This window comes from Abrus precatorius, unplaced genomic scaffold (genome assembly GCF_003935025.1).
Source record: "Abrus precatorius isolate BTA unplaced genomic scaffold, Abrus_2018 Scaffold6, whole genome shotgun sequence".
Classification (NCBI taxonomy): Eukaryota; Viridiplantae; Streptophyta; class Magnoliopsida; order Fabales; family Fabaceae; genus Abrus; species Abrus precatorius.
The window spans coordinates 21,017,457-21,039,829 of NW_020874406.1; the positions used below are offsets into that span (position 1 = coordinate 21,017,457).

At 27.3% G+C, this 22,373-nt stretch overlaps 2 protein-coding genes across 2 annotated transcripts; one reads left to right on the forward strand and one right to left on the reverse strand.

Moving 5' to 3' along the window:
• Positions 1-6,355: 6,355 nt before the first annotated feature.
• LOC113868790 (primary amine oxidase-like) lies at positions 6,356-21,606 on the reverse strand. Its single transcript, XM_027504687.1, has 6 exons — positions 20,796-21,606; positions 18,111-18,492; positions 17,462-17,575; positions 16,605-17,143; positions 15,857-16,065; positions 6,356-6,371 (listed from the first exon to the last, which is right to left on the reverse strand). Exons 1-5 carry the CDS (start codon positions 21,584-21,586, stop codon positions 15,861-15,863), a joined length of 2,031 nt encoding a protein of 676 aa, XP_027360488.1. The 5' UTR covers positions 21,587-21,606; the 3' UTR covers positions 6,356-6,371; positions 15,857-15,860.
• Positions 6,964-10,532, forward strand: LOC113868791 (cytochrome b5). Its single transcript, XM_027504688.1, has 3 exons — positions 6,964-7,130; positions 10,033-10,099; positions 10,211-10,532. Exons 1-3 carry the CDS (start codon positions 7,044-7,046, stop codon positions 10,432-10,434), a joined length of 378 nt encoding a protein of 125 aa, XP_027360489.1. The 5' UTR covers positions 6,964-7,043; the 3' UTR covers positions 10,435-10,532.
• Positions 21,607-22,373: the final 767 nt, after the last annotated feature.

Genomic DNA, 22,373 nt, shown 5'->3' on the forward strand with positions numbered 1-22,373 from the left:
TAATAAAAAAAAATTATTTATTAATATTTTTTGTGTGGTCTTAAGTAAATATTAGAAAAAGAGATCCTTGATCACTTGATTGTATTTTACGTGATATCATGAACTATGTCACGAAACTCTGAAGTGTCTCTACGAACTCTATCGTAGGCTTAAGATTATGAACATAATATGCAGTTCTTGTTTCTTTAATGTTAAGCGAGCGTCATCAATAAATGGATCGCCTCAGAGCTCAATCTTCAATCTTCAAGCTTGAAGTCAAATTGAGTTTTTGATACTATTCCTTACACCTACTCAAACGACAAACAAGATCTAGGGATCGAGGAATCTCCCGATTAACGATGCCCATATTTATTATTGGCAGTGTTATTTCATTTAATCCATTGAAATAAATTGATTAATCATAAATTGTCACATCAAATTAGTTATATCTAAAGTTCACATAAAGTTTTGTAACATATTGTATTGCTCTTAAGTTAATGTCTTGAATACATAGAGCAATAATCTTAACTCACGTGACATTAATTTTTGTTTTAATTTATCAAAGACCACTCTTAAAAAAATTTGAGATTTCAGCTGGTGGTAATTAATATTATCAACCTTGTGTGAACTTACGAAGAACTTTATTGAAGAAAAAAATTAGGTATGAATTTCTATGTTATTTTTAATTAAAAGTAAAGATTTGTTTTAATAGTTGAATAATAGCATTAAATATTTATCTTTTATTGAGATAAAGTTTAAATTTTGATTAAAAAGTAACATTAGAAATATTTTAAAAAATTGTACATAAATTTTATGCTTTTGTTAACTCTCTTATCTAGCACTTTTAACTTTAAATGTTCCTAGAATAAATCTATCCTAAAATTGAATAGATTTCAAGATTATAGGAAAGATAAAGATCACCTTAGTGATCTAAACTCAAAGGGTTGGAGCACAATATAAAATGTTTGGTTCTGAAAACTTGAATGATAGTATGTTCTGAAAAGTTTTTAACTTGATGTATACAATAAAAATATACTTTTTGTTTAGTCAATCACAATTAGTAATTTCACAATGCTTGAACGTGAAATAATTCTTGATTACTACGTCGCTTTACCCTTAACCATGAGTGAAAAATAGCTACCAAATTATACTGCACATATGAAGGTCTTTCGATATATTGTCCCTTTTCACTCCACTAATGATTTCGGGAGAAGTTGTTCTAAAAGAAACCCTTGAAGTTCATCAATCAAGAGAACTCGTCAAAATGTTCATCACACATCTCATTATTTATTTTTTTATCTAGGCATGACTTCTATTTGATGCTATTTTCATGTTTTGTTAGATTTGGGATTTAGCCTTAACATCAAAACCTAATTTATATACGAAAGCTTTAGTTTCGAGTCTAAAAATTAATTGTGAGAATTATCTTAACTTTATAGTCGATATGTGGACCATTATACGTATTCTTTACTTAATTAGTCTATAGAAGGACCTGCATGTGTTTAGAACATAGAAGATCTAATTCACTTTTTTCTTCCTAAAGTAACATATGTTATGCCAATTTTGGATGAGTATGAAACGTACAAGTTAACCTACTGATTGCGCACCGCCACCAACAATAACTCAATAAGCATCATTAGAAATTCCGAATGTCTCTAGCACATGCATTCACCATAAAGATGATGTCTACCACATAATTATTAACAAATGATTAATCAGTTGTTTTTGCAAATGGATTACAACTTTCAGAAAATTGGAATGCCATATTAAAATTTCACACGGTAAATTGCATGCATTATTCTAAAAGTACTGCATCACTTCAATGGCATCAAAAAGTGATGATCTAAAAATGTTGAACATCAATATTAAATCTAACAGATGAATACTTGTAGTTAATTATTGAATTTATAATATCATATAAAAGTGAAATTGTTGAGTATTACTTTCAGGTTACTTAACTATTTTCTTAACGCCTAGGGATGCACCTTTTTGTTCCTAAAGGGCATATCCCATCCCGAGTAAAGCTACAAATCTAAATGCCCCACCAAAAATAGTTTCCATGCTGATATCATGAACATGTGGATGATTGATTCTGGTCGACTTAAAAGCCAACAAAGATTGATCCATGGTATGCCATGCAAAAGTGCATTCCATTTATGCTGAAAATTATATGCAATTTCTCACGTGCAACCACTTGATTTCTAATGTGATTTGTCATCCCCGTTGCTTCTGTCATTCTTTCTAAACTAAATGTTTCCATTTTCCCATGCATCCTTTACCAACCTAAATGATACACTCATATTTACGGTGATCCATCACATCTAGTAATCCATCACAACACAAGATATGTCCTCAATGCAAATTATTGTCTCTTAAAATGACCAAATTGATTAACAAGTATATTCAAAGCAGCTACCCTATCCCAAATTAATCCTTCGTTTATACACATTAACCTTTCTATACTTTTGTTGCTTTCTTGCAAATAACACAATTACATTGTACGCATATCACTTGACACTTGTCCTACATTTTTTTTATCACTTGACACTTGTCCTACATTTTTTTCTGTATTTTTTGGATGTTCCGCTCCGACTTTGATTTCACTCCAGACGAGTATTCAATCTATATTTTCGGAGGTAATCTTCTGGTAATTTTGATATTTTAGCCGTCTTAAACGAATATCCTCATCGATAATCTTAAAATAACTTGTCATCACTATCATTGTCATAACAAAAAAATGTGGTGTTTGATTATTTAATGATGTTATGAATTTCATCCACCCTTTAAGGCTTCATGCGTTATATGTATATATATAGCACAATATAGGAAGGGAGGCTTGTAAAGCACGAGCTTTAGTGCGTTTCATAATATTTTGTCATTGATTGAACAAGCCTTTATTATTAGACTTAATTGTTTTTTATTTTTTTAAAATTTGAATTTTTAAGTTAACTAAGTTCTTTCATTTTAAAATTATATAATTTTCTTTCATAAATACGAAATTTAGTTAAAATTAATAAATTTTGAAAGATTTTATAAGATTATGATTTGAAGAGAAGAAAAAGTTTAAATTTTTTATACTTTGCATAAAATATAATATTTTAAACGTTTAGTCTTAAATCAATTTAATTTGTAAATATTTTAATGAAAAATAGAAATGTAAAAGTTTATATAAAAACAATTAACAGAGGAGCCAAGTTTTAAAAGTAAGATGAATTAATTAGTTAAAAAAATAATCAAAAGATCACAATTGTATATAATCTAAACTAGAGAGAGAGAAAAAATACAATTAAACTTTATAGTAGTGAGATGTGTATAAATAACGTGTTAAACAAATCTAAAAGACAAAAATAGACACTGAAGAAACTTGGAAATTAATGAAATAATGATTATTAGTTAATATCTAATGTAATGACACATTTAAAATTGTGGGTGTATTTTGCATGTTTCACTTCTTAAAATTTTTGATGTCTTAAGAAGTATAAAATAAAACAATATTTTGACACATATAAGAAAAAGATCACGTGGGAGGATTGGAAAGATGTTTTCTTAATGAGAAAAGAACCCAACAAATGGCATGGCTTTGGCTCCACTGCGCAACACAAGAATCCGTTTTTCCTACGCAATTGCTAATCTTAATTGGATTATAATCTAAATGTTCTCAACATCTGTCGTATATAAACATATCTGGTTAATTAATTTCAAATAAAATCCAGATGAACTTCACTAAGTAATTTTAATACTTTCTTAATTAAAATTTTATTTTAATAAAGCTTCATATTTAACGATATACTTTAATTTTGATTAATTACAAAAATTTAAAATATTTAAAAATAATTCAAGCATATTTTATTTCCTTTTCAGTGTTTAGTTTTAAATACCATTTTTCAAAACAATTTTTGAAACCTGTATTTCAAAAGAAAAGAAGAAAAAACCTGCTTGATACAACTTTTTTAATGGTCATAAATCATGATAAAATAAATAAATAAATAAAATTGCAACCCAGTCATGACTCACTCCCACACTATTTTTTATCTTCATCACCTTGCAATATCCCATCACTCCACCAAGCAACCCACAGGATCAACTTCATAGTACCAACTAAGTCCATGCAACAATCTTTCTATGTGCCCCCAAAATACTAGCCATAAACTACATCTGTTACATTTATAAATTGTTACTTATTTTTATTTAATTTATGAACTAACATAAATCAATTGTTTAAAATATATTTGGCTTGTTATAATCTTGTGTCTTTATATTATTGGTCTTGTCCCATGATTAAAATTTTCAACGATCACCTTCATCGTACCCGCCACTTCTGCTAACAAAATTTTACTCTCTTTTATTTCATGTCTCGCCTTCTTCTCTTTCGTAGTAAATATTATTATAAGATTGCCGTTAATAAAATGACATATTTACAAATTAAATGTGTCTCTCTCCTAGAAAGTCTTGATGCATGCATATAGAAGGTTATCATATTAGTGTTGGACACATATTTGACACAAATATATTGACGACATTCTAATACTTGTCCTGTTAACTAGTAGTAGTTGTTGTCAACAATTAATATGAGATAATATATTTATTTTCTTTGACAATTTTAATATATTATATAACTTTTTTTTTATTATATATACAACAAAGACTTGAGTTTTTTTGCATGTTTGAGATGTTCTATTGTTAATATATTAAATTTTTTATATTACATATCCTCGCTGTACAGTGCCGTATAATTATGTCTTATCATTGTGTCCGTGTTGTGCTGTGTTTATTTTCTGTATGATGTTGTCCTTCGTCATTGCACAAACGAAGAAAAAAATAATATATATATATTATATGAAATTAGGTGAGAGTAACGATAGAAACTGGTCAAACCTTTTGACAAAAGGTTTATAGTCTAGTCTTTTTAAAAAATTAGTTTGGCTTAATTTATTTAATTAATAAATTTAATTTAAAATTTTTTTAAAAATTAATTAATTAAATAAATCAAACCTAAATTTAAAAAAATTTATTAAGTATATTAAAATGAATTATTTAAAATTTATAATAATATATTAAATTAATTAAATTTTAAAATAATAAAATTTTAATTTAAAAATCTTAATCTTTTTCGTTAGAGTTAAAAAATATCTTTACTATATATTCTCTAAGAAAGAGAGTCTTATTTGTTAAAGTTTTTTTTTTTGCATATCCTATACGCATAACACTAATTTACATTGTACTATCTTAATTATGTTTATTATTAATTCGTTTTATCTCATTCATTATTTTCTTATAATTCTACACACTTGTTTATATTATATCATTTTTTAATAGTTTATTTATATATAAGTTTTATGAATTTTAAAAGACTAAAAAAACTAATAGGCTAAATCAGACTTTTAAAAAGTCAAATTAAACTTAATAAAAAGTTTACTATAGATAGTAAGTCAAGTTTAAGCTTTAAAATTATTAGACAAGTCAAGCCTGTTTATGCAAAGTTTAACTTAACCTATTTTCATCCTTATGCAAGAGTTTCTATTTTCAAAACACTTATATTTTGTCAAAATTTTTTAAATTTGAAAGTGAGATTAGGTCTAATTAAATAAATTTTTTTTTGTTTTTTTAGGGAAAAAATAGTTTTTAAAATGAGAAATCAAACACATCCTTATTTCGTAATCAAAAGACTTTAACAGTTTTCTAGTCAATGCTTCATTCTACGTCAACAAAGAGGAGAAAGATAAAGTAAGAGAAAAGAAAAAGTAAAAATAGAGGGCAAATTGCATGTGTTGTATACCACCTAACCACCAAACATAATCGAAGATTGTTTTTTCTTGGCAATCAATTGGAATGTGTTCTCTAAAAATAAATCTGTATTTCAAGCTAAGCTAGCAACATCCTTGTACTTAATTACACGAGGAATACTGGGATCAATGCAACTTCGGTTGTAATCTTTTAGTATGTGTTTAGGTTTTTGTTAAAATAAAACTTGTAACGGATGTTTGGGTCAAGTGTAAACCCTTTTTTTTCACGTTTCTTTCTTCATAATGTATGAATTAAATGGGCAATTAAATGCATCCAAATTAACTGTTCATATGATGTTAAGGCTGGTTAGAATAGAAGAAAAATAGGAAAATTTTCAACCTTCAATGTATGGGTTTTTTTTATCTATTTTAAATGAATTCAAATATTCTCCAGCATTGCTCTCTATTCAGTAAAATCTTTGAAAATTGATATTTACATTTAATAGTTAAAATTAACCAATCTCATACCTTTTTAGTTTTTATAAGACCAGAAACTTCTTTTACAGAAAAACAATCCTATGTTTTTTTAGATAAATAAAACTCCTACAAACAGTAAAATTATATCTCTAAATATTTAACATAGTTATATTTATTAAAATTTAAACTAAAAACCATAAATCAAGAATCAATCACATATTAGTTCATCATTTAAATTTTTATTAATTAATTCTATTTTTTATTAATCCATCTTAACCATTTAATAGAAAAATTAATGGTCCCACCGTTTTTCCCAGAAAAAAACCCTCTTTTTTCTCTTACCCATTCAAATAGTGGAAGTTTTTGTTTTTCACTCTATTTTCTATCTCCCTCCTATTTCCATAGCATCCAAATAAGCTGCAGGAGATATTGACAAAGGAATTAACAATGATAGGTGAAAGCTTAATATAGATACATACTTAATTACCAATTAAGAATTTAAAATTTAATATTCATAAAAATAATTTTTTGAGAAAATCATTTAAAATTAGAGATCAAATTAAAAAAATAATAAAATTATTAGAGAACAAATTTATTATAAGCAGTCCATTTCTTTTCCTTTGTTTTTTTTTTTTCAAACATTTATTTTCCAACTGGCACTGTAGAATTGGTGCTATTGGGCCGTTTTATTGGCCCTTTAGAATTGAATGACGCGTGTTGACCCATGGACCTGAGCTGTCTCAGGAATTCAAACTCAAAAGTAGTGTTCACCTGCATAAGCACAGCACAACAACATCATCCACCACCCCCAAACCAAACAACCCAATTCCAAATCAAACATCTGTGTCTTGTCCTCAAACAAACATGCCAACCCTGTCCAATTGCTACACCATGCAAGATGCATCTCTCCACAGCACCAAAGACGATTGCTGGATCGTTGTCGACGGAAAGGTTCCACCTTTTCCCTCTCAAATTCCCATCTGAGTCATTCATATGTGTTGTATAAAAATATAAAAATCCTGTCTTTTTACAATGTCCTCTTATGATAGTAATTGTAGTGTCACTTTGTTGTTATTTTTAGCATTACTTGCCCTGTTTCAACTTTAAAGCTTTCTATTTTCTTTTCTTCTTTCCGTCGCCAGTAACTGAAGCTGATTAGAGATATCATTTTTGTTTTCAGTAATGGATAAACTATATTGAGGCTTGGAAATTTTTAAGGCATGGGTTTTGCCTCAGATGATAAATTTAGTAGAATAGTGTCTCGGTCTTGTTTATAAGAAATAATTGCCAATATATTTCAATTCTAATTATAAGAGACAAAGATCAATTTTTAGATGCATCAATTCTTAAATTCATTTTATATGCTTATTTATTGTAAGATTTATGTCAACGAAACATTCATTCATTACTCATAAATGGATACATCCATTTAATATATAATGTCCATCAATGACAAGTGAGTATATCTGTTGCTTCTTTATCTTGAGCTGTGATAATTATATAATTGGATTTTATATCAGTGTTACACAGACACTTACTAGAACCCATTACAAGCTTTTAGGCCAAACAGCCTGAGTTGTCATGTACTTTGTGATGTTTCTCATTCTTGTGAAAGTAATTGCTTCCTTTCATTTTACATCTTGCATTACTCAACTGGAAATAAAAGAATTAAGATTGCGTCCATGGTGTGTTGCAAGAGAGCCTGATATTAATACTAGACCATGGGATTATATGACAACAGTGTAGTCATTTAATATGGTCCTCCCATTCTTCCTTGATATGTTTGGTCTGTCTTCCCATAGAAAAGTTTATGTAATATCATAATCACCACCTTTTGGTAACCAGTAACCACATCTCTTTGAAATTCTTATGATATATATTTATTTTAGTTGCATTGGAAGAAAGCATAGTTTTAAGTTATAGCCATTATATATGTCATGTTTCTCCTTTTGGTTATCACTTTTTATACATGTTTAGCACACACTGGAATGTCATGGTGTCAAGAAGCTCATGTATAGGGAGTGAGAACCAATTTGTTGACTTAGTTTATATGCATTTGCCAAAAACAAGTGCTTTCTGCTCATAACACTTTGCTTTTATTCCTTTTGCTGTTGTTTGACCAGGGCATTTTGATTGTAACATGTAAGTCTTGTTTCAAACATACTTAATACTTGTAAAAAATTCCGTATCATTGCAAGTCATGGTAATTGGTTGATAACTTGTTATGCTTCAAAAATTGTTTTTGATATTTCCTGCCCTTTATAAAGCAATTGACCTACATGTTACTCGGATCATAGTGACTTCTATATCTATTGGTGTTCCATCATGTTTGTCGTATAGTTAAGTAGTGGTTGGAAGGATTTTGCAGCCCATATAATGAGTTCTGTTCTGCCCACTTTCGGGGTAATATTTTGTACTTGTAGTTCATTCTTTTTCTTTTCCTTTTTTCCTGAATAAAAGCTAAAGTTGTTTACTTGTGACTTTATGACATGTTATTTAGATCAGGAATTCTGAAACTTGTGCTGTATGTTGGTTGTATGTTTCTGTTTGCATTGCTTGGATTCACTTCTTGTTAATTGTTATCATACAATAATTTAGTAACGTTAGAATATAAAGATGCTTATTGTTTACAAGCCATATTACGTTAGGAGTTTTATTCTGGTGGGCTTGTACTGGTTGGGCTAAAGTAATGCTTGACAATATTAATATGAATCAGAGTATGAGATTGATATTTTATATCACATTTCCCATATAATATCATTTTCATAATATTATTCAGTCTATTGGGAACCCAGGATAGCAAATAGAAAAAAGAAAAGATAGATTTTTTTTTCTTAACTGAAAATGAACAGAACAAGATGAAAGATCTATCCTCCAAGGCTCTCCCCTTCACAAAGGGTTTCCCCATTCTACAACTGAGCTAATGCGAGTTCTCAATTGATAACCCCCTTCTACCAATCTGATTAACTATTTGTTTGCCAATGCCACCCTCTCTAACTCATTGCTCTAACTATCTATTGATACTCTACTCCATCTAACTTATAACTAACTGTTGATATTTGGAAAGATAAATGTTAGTAAAAACATTTTCTAATGCACTCTTAATTATTAGCTGAAATTTGTTTATCACAAATAATATGTGGATTCCACTTTTAATTTAAATAGTTTAACTCATACTTTTGTAGTTTTTGATAAATTTAACCAATAAATAAAGAGTGCATTAGAAAGTGTGTGTTGCTACCACTCCTCTATTTAGAAATCACTAACAGGGCCAAATTTGAATGGCACCAGAGCAGTACCAATGTACCATCCCTCCTTTACTTGTGTCCTTTTACTGTGCTGAGTTGGAAGAATTTGGAAGTTCGTTCTATTTTGTTTCCTTCAACCACAATGTCTCTTGCAGATCATGTTGATTCCATATTTGGCAGCCTGTTCATTCTATGCCCTTCATGTATTAGGTGTCTTTTTCTTCTTGGGCCATTTGCCTGAATGGTTTTGCTTGGATTCCCTCCAGTTTCTGCCACCCATGAACTCTCTCCGGGTGTTCTATTTGGCCATGTGATCACCATATTTTGTTGCTGTTTGGTCTAATTCCTACATAGGTTACCGTATTATTTTACCAATTTTGGCTTCGTCTTGTATTACTTTATTCCTGAGTGAATTGCTGTTATGCCCCTTTTTGGTTCTGACTATACTGTTAAGTTCTGTTCTCATTCCAGACTTGTCTTTAAGGTTTATGAGTCCAAAATTCAAAATTGTGATTATTCTTTCTGCTTGAAGCTTCCAAATGCTTTCCACTGATGCCTTTTCTGCTCCTCTATTTCTTAACCTATTTTTTCATTTGCAAATGCAGGTGTATGATGTGACACAATATTTGGATGACCACCCTGGTGGAGATGATGTAATCCTTGGTGCAACTGGTACTTCCTATATTTTATTAATCTATGGACTCCAAAACTAAACATGGAAATATTCATCTAATATCAGAATTAAAAATCTGAATGCACCTTTGTATTTTAACATTTGTGAAGGAAAAGATGCAACAGATGAATTTGAAGATGCTGGCCACAGCAAAAGTGCAAGAGAACTTATGGAGCAGTACTGTATTGGTGAGCTTGATACATCATCTCCTATTTCCACCAAGAAACATTTTTCTGAAAACTTCATGCAGCTGACAAAGCAATACTGGGCTGTTCCAGTAGCAGTAGTTGGTATCTCAATCGTAGTTGGTTTCTTATACTTGCGTAGGAAGTGACAATACACTAGTCTGCAATTCAATTATTGTTATTGTTGGCACTGAAAATGAATCATTGCAACAAATTTTGAATTTTTTTGAAGGGTAATTGTTATGAGAAAATTCTCTTAAATTAAAAATAGTAATAATTGATTATATGCAAACTTTTATATTGAAGAATTGATCAAAGAATGGATAATCAAACACTTTTCTTGCAGTTTTATTGATTAGTTTGTAGTTTTCATTTTCATCAAAATTTAAACGGTTCCTTTGCTTCGTTTTTTTTTTCGTTTAATTTGTTTTCTGCATTAGCTATTAAATTTACATTCATGCTTCTGGAACTTGAAAGCGATATTTTGTTCTTTGGATTTTTTTTACTCTGAAAAATGTGGTTAATTAACGACCTAGTCTTTCAATATATCTCTGGTACATATTACCATGTGATAAAGCGATTCCTGCACCATGAACTAAGGTGTATATATTTAAGTGATTCTTTTACAAAAATATTCTTACTATGAATACGGTTATAACGTATAACATAAGAAAAATTTTCATTTAAATAGGAGTAATAACACATACATTAACAATAAATACTCCATGAACTTAGGTCAAACTATGTTTGGAGCTAGGGTATCATAATATACCCGTATCCCATACTTATGTGGTAATAATTCATATCCTCGGATATTCATAAGCATCGAGTACTTAAATTTTCATATTTATTCTTGTTATTCAAATATATTTCTAAAAAATTAATAAACTAGTAAACTTCTACTTATGTTTTATTGATAATGTTTTGTTATCTTTTTAGGATAAAAAATTTACATGTTCACTTAATTGTTTGATAATTTTTATAATGTATTTGAATTGAAAATTAACTTAGATAAATTTAACACAAGTTGCTTGAAAGGGATGTTAAGTAACAAAGGAAAAAAATTATCTAAGTTGTTTTCTATTTGCTCAGATATCTTGAATTTTCTTTAACTTAGGTGTATAAATTATAATAATTTATAATTATTGAATATGTGAATCAATTGATAAAGAGTTATTCTATTTTAATGTATAATTTTGAGTTCAAAATTTAATTAGTATAATTAACATGTCTACTTACATCTAAATATAAAATAGTTTTTTATTTGGTATATGTTATTTGTACTTAAAATAAAAAGAAGTGTGTTTGTAATATAATCTTTCAACGATTTTTAATTTACTTTCCAATTTTATTTGATTGTATAGTTCAGAATATAAAGTTGGCTACTGAGTTGGTTTAAATTGAATTGAAGTATTTTTTTTATCCTTTAATATTTAAAATAATCAAACTAATCAAAATATAAAATTAAATTTTATGAAAATATTACAAGAAAATTGAATAAATTTATGTATATATTAAAATATTATTTAATTTTAAATATAATTTAAATTAATTATTACTTTTATAATATATGTCTCAACTCTTATTTTATGGGAATTATGTTTGGCTTGACAATAACTATCAATATCTATTTAAAGTGTCCAATTATTTTTATACTAAATAAAATTAATTTTGAAACTATTAAACGTTATTAAAACGAATATTTCAATTAAATACAATCATATATATATATATATATATATATATATATATATATATATATATAATATTAAACGCGTGTTTTAAATAAGATGTATTTGCTAAAATTAACGAATTAATTAGTCAAAAAAATTTTAAAAATAGTTAAAAGTCAAAAAATTTAATTAATCATAGTTTTGATGATTTTTTTAAATACAGACATGTAAGAATAAAAATTTAAATAACTTATGCTTATCTATTATTTTTAAAAATTTCATTCATTTATTTTTTAAAATTAAATAGTGTAATTTATTTTTAATATATATATATATATTATTTTTATATTAATTTTTTTATAAATAATTATTTAGAATTTTGTTTAAACTATACTTCAATTATAAATATTTGATAAAATTAGTTATTAAAAAAGTTGAGAAAAATAAAATTATAAATACTACTCAAAAAACAATAATAACTAAAGGCATCATAACTAGGTAGATAAAAATTTGGAATTTGGTAATTATATATTTAAAAAAATTATAATTTTATATTTTAATTTACTTAAATTTATTTATTATTTTAAATGAAAACAATAATTTTTTAATTTTATTCATATTGATAAAATATTTTATCATGAATAATAAAATTGAATAACTTTTTTAAAAAATTAAGATATTAATAATTTATTTTTAAAATTGTGATATTTATTCAATTATTTTATTATTTATGACATGTTTTCTTCTTTTCTAATGTGACAAATAGAGAAAGGAAGGTTTAAAAAATTTAATGAATAAAATGAAACTGCTTAAAAATAATAAAATTACTTCTAGCTGATAACTAAAAAATATTAATATAAATAGTGTTAAAAAAGCATTAATAAATATGTATTTTAGATATTTGACAAAATAATATTATTTTTATTAACTAAACATTTTAACTATTAAAATAAATTTTCAGTTAACTGTTTTTGAACTCGTTAAAAATTAAAGATAAGAAATCTTTTTATATGAAAAAATTATTAAAACTTAATATTTTAGAAAAAATTATGAAAATATAAAAAATTTCTATTTAAAAAAATATTTTTTTTAAAAACTACCATTAACAATTTTTTTAAAAATTAATTCTTTTTTAAATTATGATTGGTGAGTTTTTATTTTAAAAATTTTATAAAAAAATCATTAAATAATTAATATGTATTTATATTTTAATAAGATATTATATAGTAAAATATTATAATATATTAATTTTAATTTTAAATTAATGATTATTTTAATCATCTATGTAATAAGATTTTTTAAAATTAACGATTTGATTAATAAATTTTATAATTTAGAAAATATTGTTGAGTAAAATTCACATTGAAAACGTGAACAGAACACTAAAAGAATAAAAAAGTTTTTATCGTAAACGGAAGGGAGCAGAGTACAGAGTACATTTTTCATACATGTCAAAGTGATGGAAAAAAAAGAATTTCTTTTTCGTATCCAAAAAATTTATTGACTTTTCAAAAATGCTAGAAACAAAAATGGATTCCTTCACAGGAGAAAAAATTTTCTATAAAAAATTGTCGAATTTTTGGAGCTATACTAATGAAGAAAAAAGAAAGAAACGAACTAATGAATTTCTAAATAGGACAAAAGTTTTAGATAAAGAATTTTATCCTATGAATATATTTGAAAACCGAATTAGATTGTGTAATGATGAAACAAAAATAAAATACTTAACTAAAATATATGATCCTTTGCTGAACAGACCCTTTCGTGGATGAATTCAAAATTCTTTTTTACCTTCAATCAAAAATGAAAAAACTTACAAAAAAAAAAATGACATTTTGATAAATAAGATTCATAGTATACTTCTTTCTAATAAGAATAGTAATAATAATAGTATTTATCTAAAATTTGAACAGAAAATTCATATATTTGATAGAAAATTATTAGTAACTGAATTCTCTTTTTTTTTTTCTAATTAATCAATTTTCTAAAAAATCAGTATCAAGCTTGAATTTTAAAATAATTTATTATTTATTTCCAGAACATGAACAAAAAAAATTGGATTCCGAAGAAAATAAAAAAATCTAATTTTTATTTGATGCAATTAGAACTAATCTGAACAATAAAACACTAGTAAATATAAATAGAAAAAAATGTATTGGAATAAACAAAATCAGTAAAAAAGTTTCCCTATGGTCATACAAATTTATCAACAAATTAAAACAACTAGGGGGGAAATAAAGCAGAAAATTTTCAGATTCATTCTAGAAAAGCCAAACGTGTAGGCGGTAGAAAAAAATGGTCTAATCATGTATCAATGACCAATCTTTGGTAGAAGAGAAGATTCCATCGGAACAATTTTTTATTTCTATTTCACGATACCTGGTCTTTTTTTTTTCTATTTTTTTTTTTGAAAAAAAAAGTGTGGGGATAAATATAAATGACAAAAAGATATTGGAACATAATTTTGGAAGAGATGATGGAAGCAGGAGTTCATTTTGGCCACGGTACTAGAAAATGGAATCCTAAAATGGAACCTTATATATCTGCAAAGCGTAAGGGTATTCATATTACAAATCTTACTAGAACTGCTCGGTTTTTATCAGAAGCTTGTGATTTAGTTTTTGACGCAGCAAGTAAGGAAAAACAATTCTTAATTGTTGGTACAAAAAAAAAACAGCTAATTCAGTAGCACAGGCGGCAATAAGAGTTCGGTGTCATTATGTTAATAAAAAATGACTCGGCGGTATGTTAACGAATTAGTATACTACAGAAACGAGACTTCATAAGTTCAGGGACTTGAGAATGCAACAAAAGACGGGGAGACTCAACTGTTTTCCAAAAAGAGATGTTGCTATATTGAAAAGACAATTATCTCATTTGGAAACATATCTTGGTGGCATTAAATATATGATGGGGTTACCTGATATTGTAATAATCGTCGATCAGCAAGAAGAATATACGGCTCTCCGAGAATGTATAACTTTGGAAATTCCAACGATTTGTTTAATCGATACAAATTGTGACCTAGACCTCACCGATATTTTGATTCCAGCTAATGATGATGCTATAGCCTCAATCCGATTAATTTTTAACAAATTAATATTTGCAATTTATGAGGGTCGTTCTAGCTATATACAAAATTTTTGATTAATAATAAGATAAATAAATTATTTGATTTGGTTGGGGAGATTCATAGATTTATGAAATCAATTATTATACGATTACTAAATCGCACAAAAGAAAGAAAAAAATATAAAAAGAACAAACGGAAATATTATGTGATTAGTCAGTATTCAAAATAAAAAATGAAAGTAGACAAATAAAAAAGGAAAGGAGATGGTTGAATTAAAATAATTCCCTTTCAATTTCAATTTCAATTTCTTTTAAGAGGGCAGGACAATATGAATGTTTTATTATGTTTCATCAATACATTAAAAAGATTATACGATATATCTGCTGTGAAAGTGGGTCAACATTTCTATTGGCAAATAGAGAGTTTCTAAGTGCATGTCCAAATACTTATTACTTTTTGGGTTGTAATTATTATCTTATTAGTTTCAGTTATTCTAGTTGTTTGAAATCTGTAAATCATTCCCACATTTGGTCAGAATTTTTTTTTAATATGTTATTGAATTCATTCGAGACTGTGAGCAAAAGTCAGATTGGATTACGGGTGCAGGCCCTGATTTAGTTTACAGGTTGTTTCCTCTTTAGGTTCGCAGGTTGTTTCCTCTTGCGGCCATCACTTCAGTCTACTTTTCAGTCAAATTTGAAAAGTCACAAATAAGATATGAAATACACAATGATAGAAAGTAATAATTTATTCAGATTATTATTTAATCATCATAGCATACATCATATGCCAAATATATGAAAGACAATCTTTCACGTTCAAGGATGCTCTATGGCTTGTGGCAACTAGCTGGGTACTTAGCAATATTTGGAGAAAGAGTCTTAAGAACTGGATTTCTCTCAAAGAAATTTGTTGGCCTTAACTCAAATCCAGTGCTCAACAATGGCATTATTGGAAAATCTTCGTGGCATGGAACATGGTGAATGCCCACTACGTACCAAACCACAATATCCTTGTTCTCAATACCCCTATTCCTGCAATTCATTTCAATTTTCGAACACCCACAAAAGTTAAGGAAAACAAGTTACTACTTCCTTCGCTATCTTCTTAATTATAAAATAGATATTATTTATATAAATTCCTAGGATTAATTTTAACAAATAATAATAGTTTTTATTAAAATTTATTTATTACATACAAATATAAAAATATAATAAATTGAGTCCTAGGAGTTGATATTTATAAAATTATTAAAAAAAGACATGTAATTACTTTCTTTAGAATAAGGACAATTTGATTTGAGAAAACATTTTTGGTGTCATCTTATTTATTTTCTTATTTTTAAATATTTGAATAAGAATTAATAAAAAAGTTATTTTCGTTATAGTACAAAGTAAAAAAAAGAATAAAAAAACATTTTTGGTGATTAAAAAAAAACGTAAAATATTTGCTCAAATTAAACATGCTAACTTCTTCACTCTTAATTGTTAAATTTCTTTTATCAATGGGTTAGTTTTGAATTAGTTAAACAAGAAATGAAACATTTGATTCCAAAGTGAAGATACACACTTACTGCTTAGTCCAAACAGCTAATGTATCTTCTCCACGACTCTGATCAACATATAATCCACCAGCCCATTTTTGAGTCTTATTATATGGAGTAACCCAAACATTGTAATTGGTAAAAGCACCTCGTGTTTGAGGGTAATCATCCTCTGTGAGAAGTGGATGTGCAGCTGCATTTGGAACCAAACGGTACCCTATTTCATTTCCAGTAGAAGTCTTCTTATTAGGATTCACCACAGCTAGTTCAGATGGGCTAAACCCTAGTTTGATCTTTGCATCAGATTCAGTCTTAGCAATTTCACTAGTAGTTGTCCAATAACTCTTTCTCTTGGAACTGTGGTCAGTGACCTGCACTGTCTTGAGATTGGTCTTCACAAAGGAGTTATCTAAACCATCAATGTCAAAATCAAGATGGTATATGTAGTAATGATCATGGTATACACCAATGCTGTGTTCTGAGACCAATGTGCCATGTTGATCATCCTTTATTTCGTCCTTGTGTTTAATATCCACTGCCTTAATTTCCAACATGCCTGATAGTGATATCTGTTGAAACGAGTACAATAATTTAGTTAAATTTTGAATTATTGCATAACATATCACAACGAGGGTTGTATATGTCAAAAAGTTGTGTTTTTAACTTATATGAATCCTTCGGTCCCGTTGGATAAGGTTTTATTAAATAAATTAAATTTTATAATAAGTTATAATTAATCTATATTTTTTCAAAATTTAAAAACTTTTATTTAACTTTTTAAATGCTTAAAATGTATAAATTAATTTTAACTTGTAAAAATTAATTACCTTCTTTTCCGTAACATATTTATGACTAAAGTGGGATTAGCATAAGGAAATAGTACATACCGCAGGCTTGATTGAGCCACTTGGCTTGAACTCCCAATCTATCACATTGTCATAGTTGCCGACAGTAACCACTGATCTAACAATTAGGGTGACATCTGATCTGACCTCTCTTATCTGAAAAAGAGCCATGTGTGGTTTGAATTTGGACAAAATTACATAAATATCAATCTTTAAGATCGAGATAAATAATTATAAATAATATTATTTTATTGAAAAAGGGTATTTAATATTTTGACATAGCTCAAAATTTTTGTCGAGGAATGCCCTATTTGGTTTAGCTTAAAAGCCCCTTTTGGATTGGTAGAATTGTTTTACTATGGTAAAATTGTTCGATAATTTTCTAAGAGTTTGTGGTGAAAGTAATTAATTCTGTTAGGAGACCGTAAAACTTATAAAATGCATCTAAATTTACACTTTTAAAAGTGATTCTATTGTATAATTTAAAAAATAAATTTTCAAACTTATTTTTGAAATATCAATATCAACTACAATAAATTATTATTTTAAACAACTTTAATTCTTCTAAAATCAAATATTTCAATGTGAATTAGATCTGGAGTTTTGACAATACTCAGAGTAAGCTAGTCAAAAATTAAAATGATGATTAATCAAAAGCTGAAGAATTAGCTACAAAATGTAATATTCTTACTTCCTCGTTGGGAATGCCTGTTTCAGTGTGGCGCCAGCTGATTCCACCATATTGTTCAAAGACACAGATAGCGTTTTGCAAGTGTTGTGGGCTACCATCCCTTCCAGCATAATAGACATCAAAGAACTGAGCATGTGGTGGACATTCATGCATAGGTTCCAAAGAAACCATAGATTGACCAAACCCAAACTCACCAGCATCAAAGAAAGTCTTATAATACCATTCCTCCGTTGGGTCTTGGTATGGCACAAACAGTTCAGATATGTAACCTCTGTATAATACTTGTCGTGATTTATGCATCTCAAGGTCGTAAATTGATGCAGTTGAAATTATGGCACCAGCTCTTACATCAAACCCTATGTGAAACTTCCAATTGGCCCAACTGAACAATACACATGAAATCACATCATTGTACAACATTTTGAACCATTTTTGCATTTGCGCTTAAATGTCATTTTTTGTTTTGTTTTAGCTCTTAGTTATATTTTATTCTTTCAGTTCTTTAAGAATATAAAATCAAAGAAATTTAAATAGAGACGAATTTTAAAAAAATTAAGATATATTTAAGTCTTTGTTAAATATTCAACATATATAATTTGAAATAATAGATTCATTGATGAGAGATCTCTAAATTATTATTTAATTAGTTCGATTAATTAAATTTATTGCTAAAAAATGTAATTAATCTGTAACGCAAGTGAAAATTATTCTAAAAGGTATGAAATGCAATAAAAACAATAAATGTAAAAACATGAATACAAAATATAATAGCTGTATAAATTTATCGTTTTGCCAATTCTACTACAATTCCAATCGATCACTATTTATCATGTCCTTGCTATGGATTGAAAGTAGAACTGTCAAAACGGGCACGGGCTCAAATAGGTCGGGCTTAATTAGCCTAAGATAAAAATAAACTTATATTTTTACTGTTTAAGCCTTACCTTATGCGACTTATAGATTTCTGTAGGCTGACTTGACAACTCAAATAATTTTTTATTTTTATTTTTGTAACATGTCATTTTTTTTACTGTTTTTATAACAACAAATCATTGTTTTTATTGCTATTTTTAGTATTTGTAACATACCATGTTAAACTATTTTTACAAGAACTTAATAGACAACTCATTTTTTATGTCCAATTTTTGTATTATATTATTTATTTGTTTTTTTTAAGTTGTAAAAGGTTACTTGTTTCTTTTTTTTATTGTTTTTGTAGCGGTGCAAAAGTATATAATTTAGACTTGTAATTTTAAAATTTTAAAACTAAAATATATTCACTTTCAAACTCCTTAAAACTCAAGGTTTTATCTTTTATATATATATATATATACACACACGGGCTGCCCGAATCTGCATGAACCAACCCGATTAAAACCTTATCAGATATTAAGCTTATTCGGACCAAGCTAAAATAGTCCAAAATAATTTCAGGCCTTATTTTTTAGAGTTCAAACTTGCTCATTTAACGAGTTTTTTGGGGCCTAATCCATCAGATCAGCCCATTTTGCCGGCTCTAATTGAAAGGGACAAAAAGTAAGGCTCATTTCTTTCAATAATTATTAGTTTTCACATTGTTTAAAATGTAGTCTAATACTCTTATTGAGGAAAAGCAGAAGCTACAAATTTTCTTTTTTAAAAGTAACTAATTATAATAATATTTTTATATTTATCACATTTTCACTCGTACAAAATTCTTCAAACATGTGGGACGTTTTATACAAAAAAAAAGTTATTTTCATTTATTTTTTTTCACAATATTAATTTTCATAACTTATCTTTCCACTTTATCTCTTTTTCATTACATTTTCTTATTTTATATCTCTGTCTCTCATCTCAAATTTTCCCTTATCAGTAACATTGTTAAAATAATATTAGTGTATATTTAGATTGAATTATTGGTATAAATTATAATATGTTTTCATATATAAAAAAATTTGCTTATAATCTTATTTCCTTTTATTTCATATCATTAAAAAAAAAATAGATAATAATATTAAATTGCAGCTATTATAAAAGGATTTTTCTAAAATTAAAATTTTAAAAATTATGATGAAATGATCATAAATCATTTTTGTTTTCTCAATTTATTTTTAAAAAACTAATTATTTTAAATACAAGGTTAATTGAGTTTTTTTACATGAAAAATAAATTAAATACCAAAATAATGATATTTTGAAAAAAATTACAAAAATATATAATTTATCAAAAAATTTCAGCCAAAAAATTGCCATTAACCATTTTTGGTAGTTTACTTTTTTTTTTATTTTAAAAAATTGCTATTGATAATTTTAGCTTTTTTATATTTTTGAAAAAAAATAACTATTTCATCTCTAAATTTCTACAATTATAAAATAATGTTATTGACAACTTTTTATTTATCATACTTTCATATTTTTCAAAAAATTCATATTTCAGTATATATTATTTAAAAGTATCATATTAAAAAACCAAATAATTGCACCAAACAATTTCATACCTTTTTTCAATCTTACTTACAAAAAATAATTCTTCAAATAATATAAATAAAATAAATAATCTTAAAATCACTCTTCAACTAAAATATTAAAACATGTTTCATATAATTAATCATTAAAATGCTTTCTAAAAATTATTCAATCTAAACACACACATTCATTACGATAATTTATTGTGAATATGTGATAAGCATTGTGTGAAGTTTACCTGACGCTGTGGCCTTTGATAGTGAACCCTGGTCCCTCGGGTTGATAAGAAGCATAAGAATGAAGCTTTGGTCCAAAGGGTGGTTTCATACGTGAGGCTCTATATTCAGTATTTTGCGCTTTCGGGACAGGTTCAACGACCTTATCATGGTACTCAACAAACTTCATGTGGTCAAGATCAACCAACATTGTTATTCCATTAATAGGTCTGACATAGATGTTAGCAGTGCTCTCTTTCATGAAACACTCAATCCTCACAACCCTTTGGCTATTATTTTCCCCATACCAACCAACCGTAAAACTGGAACAAACAACCTCCGACAAATTCAAACCCCTTTTCTTAACTGACTCAACAAAGGGACCATACTTAAGTGGCAGTAGTATGGCCTCCGCTTGTTCTTCTGCAGTTAAGGTTGGAAAACCGTTTCCTTGGTGGATTTTGTCGGATACAACGTTGGAGGATTGAAGGTTTACTAAGATTTCGTGGGTTTGGCTGTTAATGATGGCTATTACAAAGGCATTGCGTGAGGTTTTGGAACCCGTGGAGATCGATTTGAGGACCGTGGCTTTTTCTGGGTCGTCTAGGCCAACGTAGTGGAAGGAAACACGGTTTTTGGATATTGGGTATTTTTTTAGGACTATTGTTTGGACAAGGGTTATTTCTTCTTTGGTTAGAGGGTCCAATGGGTGTGTTATTTGCAATGGACCTTTAGAAACTCCTGCTTCTACTTCCAAGTAGAAGCAGTAGAAAAGAAAGTGTGTGCTGAGAGAAACGAGGTTGAGGAGTTTCATGCTGCAAGTTGTTGCATCCCCTTGCTGTGGAGAATTGATGGCTCCTCACCCTTTCCTTAAATAGACCAGAATGAGATAAACCGATAACAATAATATTATTATTACATTTATGTTTTCTTATATTTCATTTTCCCTCATTTATTTTTATTTTTTATCATATTATTTGTAATATCTCTTTTTTTTTTTCTTTATACTTTTATCTTTGTCTTTCTTATATTTTCATTTCACATCTCATAAAAAGAGTAGAGTACAAATATATATCATCATTCATGTTGAAAAGATCGAGAAATGTTTTTGATATCGATAATGGTTTTTGAGTGCCTGTTGGAGATACATTAAAGTGCTTCTTTGTGTGGTTTTTTTTTCAGATATGTATATATAGAAAGAATAAGAGAAATAAATAAAAAATGATCATATATAATGTCATGTGTAATGTTAAATTTATGGTTCAAATAACAAAATACTTTTATACTTCTATAAAGTGTATATACTTGTTGAGCAATAAGAAAAGACAAAAATGATCACATATAATAAATGGTGTAATATGATAAATAAAAAGATGTGATAGTAATTCATTAATGTATATTTAGGGTTATTTAGCTTTAGTTTTTATTTTATATTCCCTACTAATTACAAAAGTACTATATTTTTTTTATTCAATTCTTTTGTTTCCATATATTTATACAGAAAATAGTAAAAGCAACAAATATTATTTTTTATTATTTATTGTATAACAATTTTGGAAAAATCTAAAACAAGATAAAAATAATGTGACGCTTTTAAAATT

What these genes read in the sequence shown, in the direction of transcription:
- LOC113868791 (XM_027504688.1), top strand. Translation starts at nt 7,044, where the DNA reads ATGCCAACCCTGTCCAATTGCTACACCATGCAAGATGCATCTCTCCAC. An exon ending in GGATCGTTGTCGACGGAAAG is followed by an intron (nt 7,131 to 10,032) that starts GTTCCACCTTTT and finishes TTGCAAATGCAG; the next exon opens with GTGTATGATGTGACACAATA. An exon ending in TGTAATCCTTGGTGCAACTG is followed by an intron (nt 10,100 to 10,210) that starts GTACTTCCTATA and finishes ACATTTGTGAAG; the next exon opens with GAAAAGATGCAACAGATGAA.
- LOC113868790 (XM_027504687.1), bottom strand. Translation starts at nt 21,586, where the DNA reads ATGAAACTCCTCAACCTCGTTTCTCTCAGCACACACTTTCTTTTCTAC. An exon ending in ATCAAAGGCCACAGCGTCAG is followed by an intron (nt 18,493 to 20,795) that starts GTAAACTTCACA and finishes TGTATTGTTCAG; the next exon opens with TTGGGCCAATTGGAAGTTTC. An exon ending in GTGGCTCAATCAAGCCTGCG is followed by an intron (nt 17,144 to 17,461) that starts GTATGTACTATT and finishes TCGTTTCAACAG; the next exon opens with ATATCACTATCAGGCATGTT.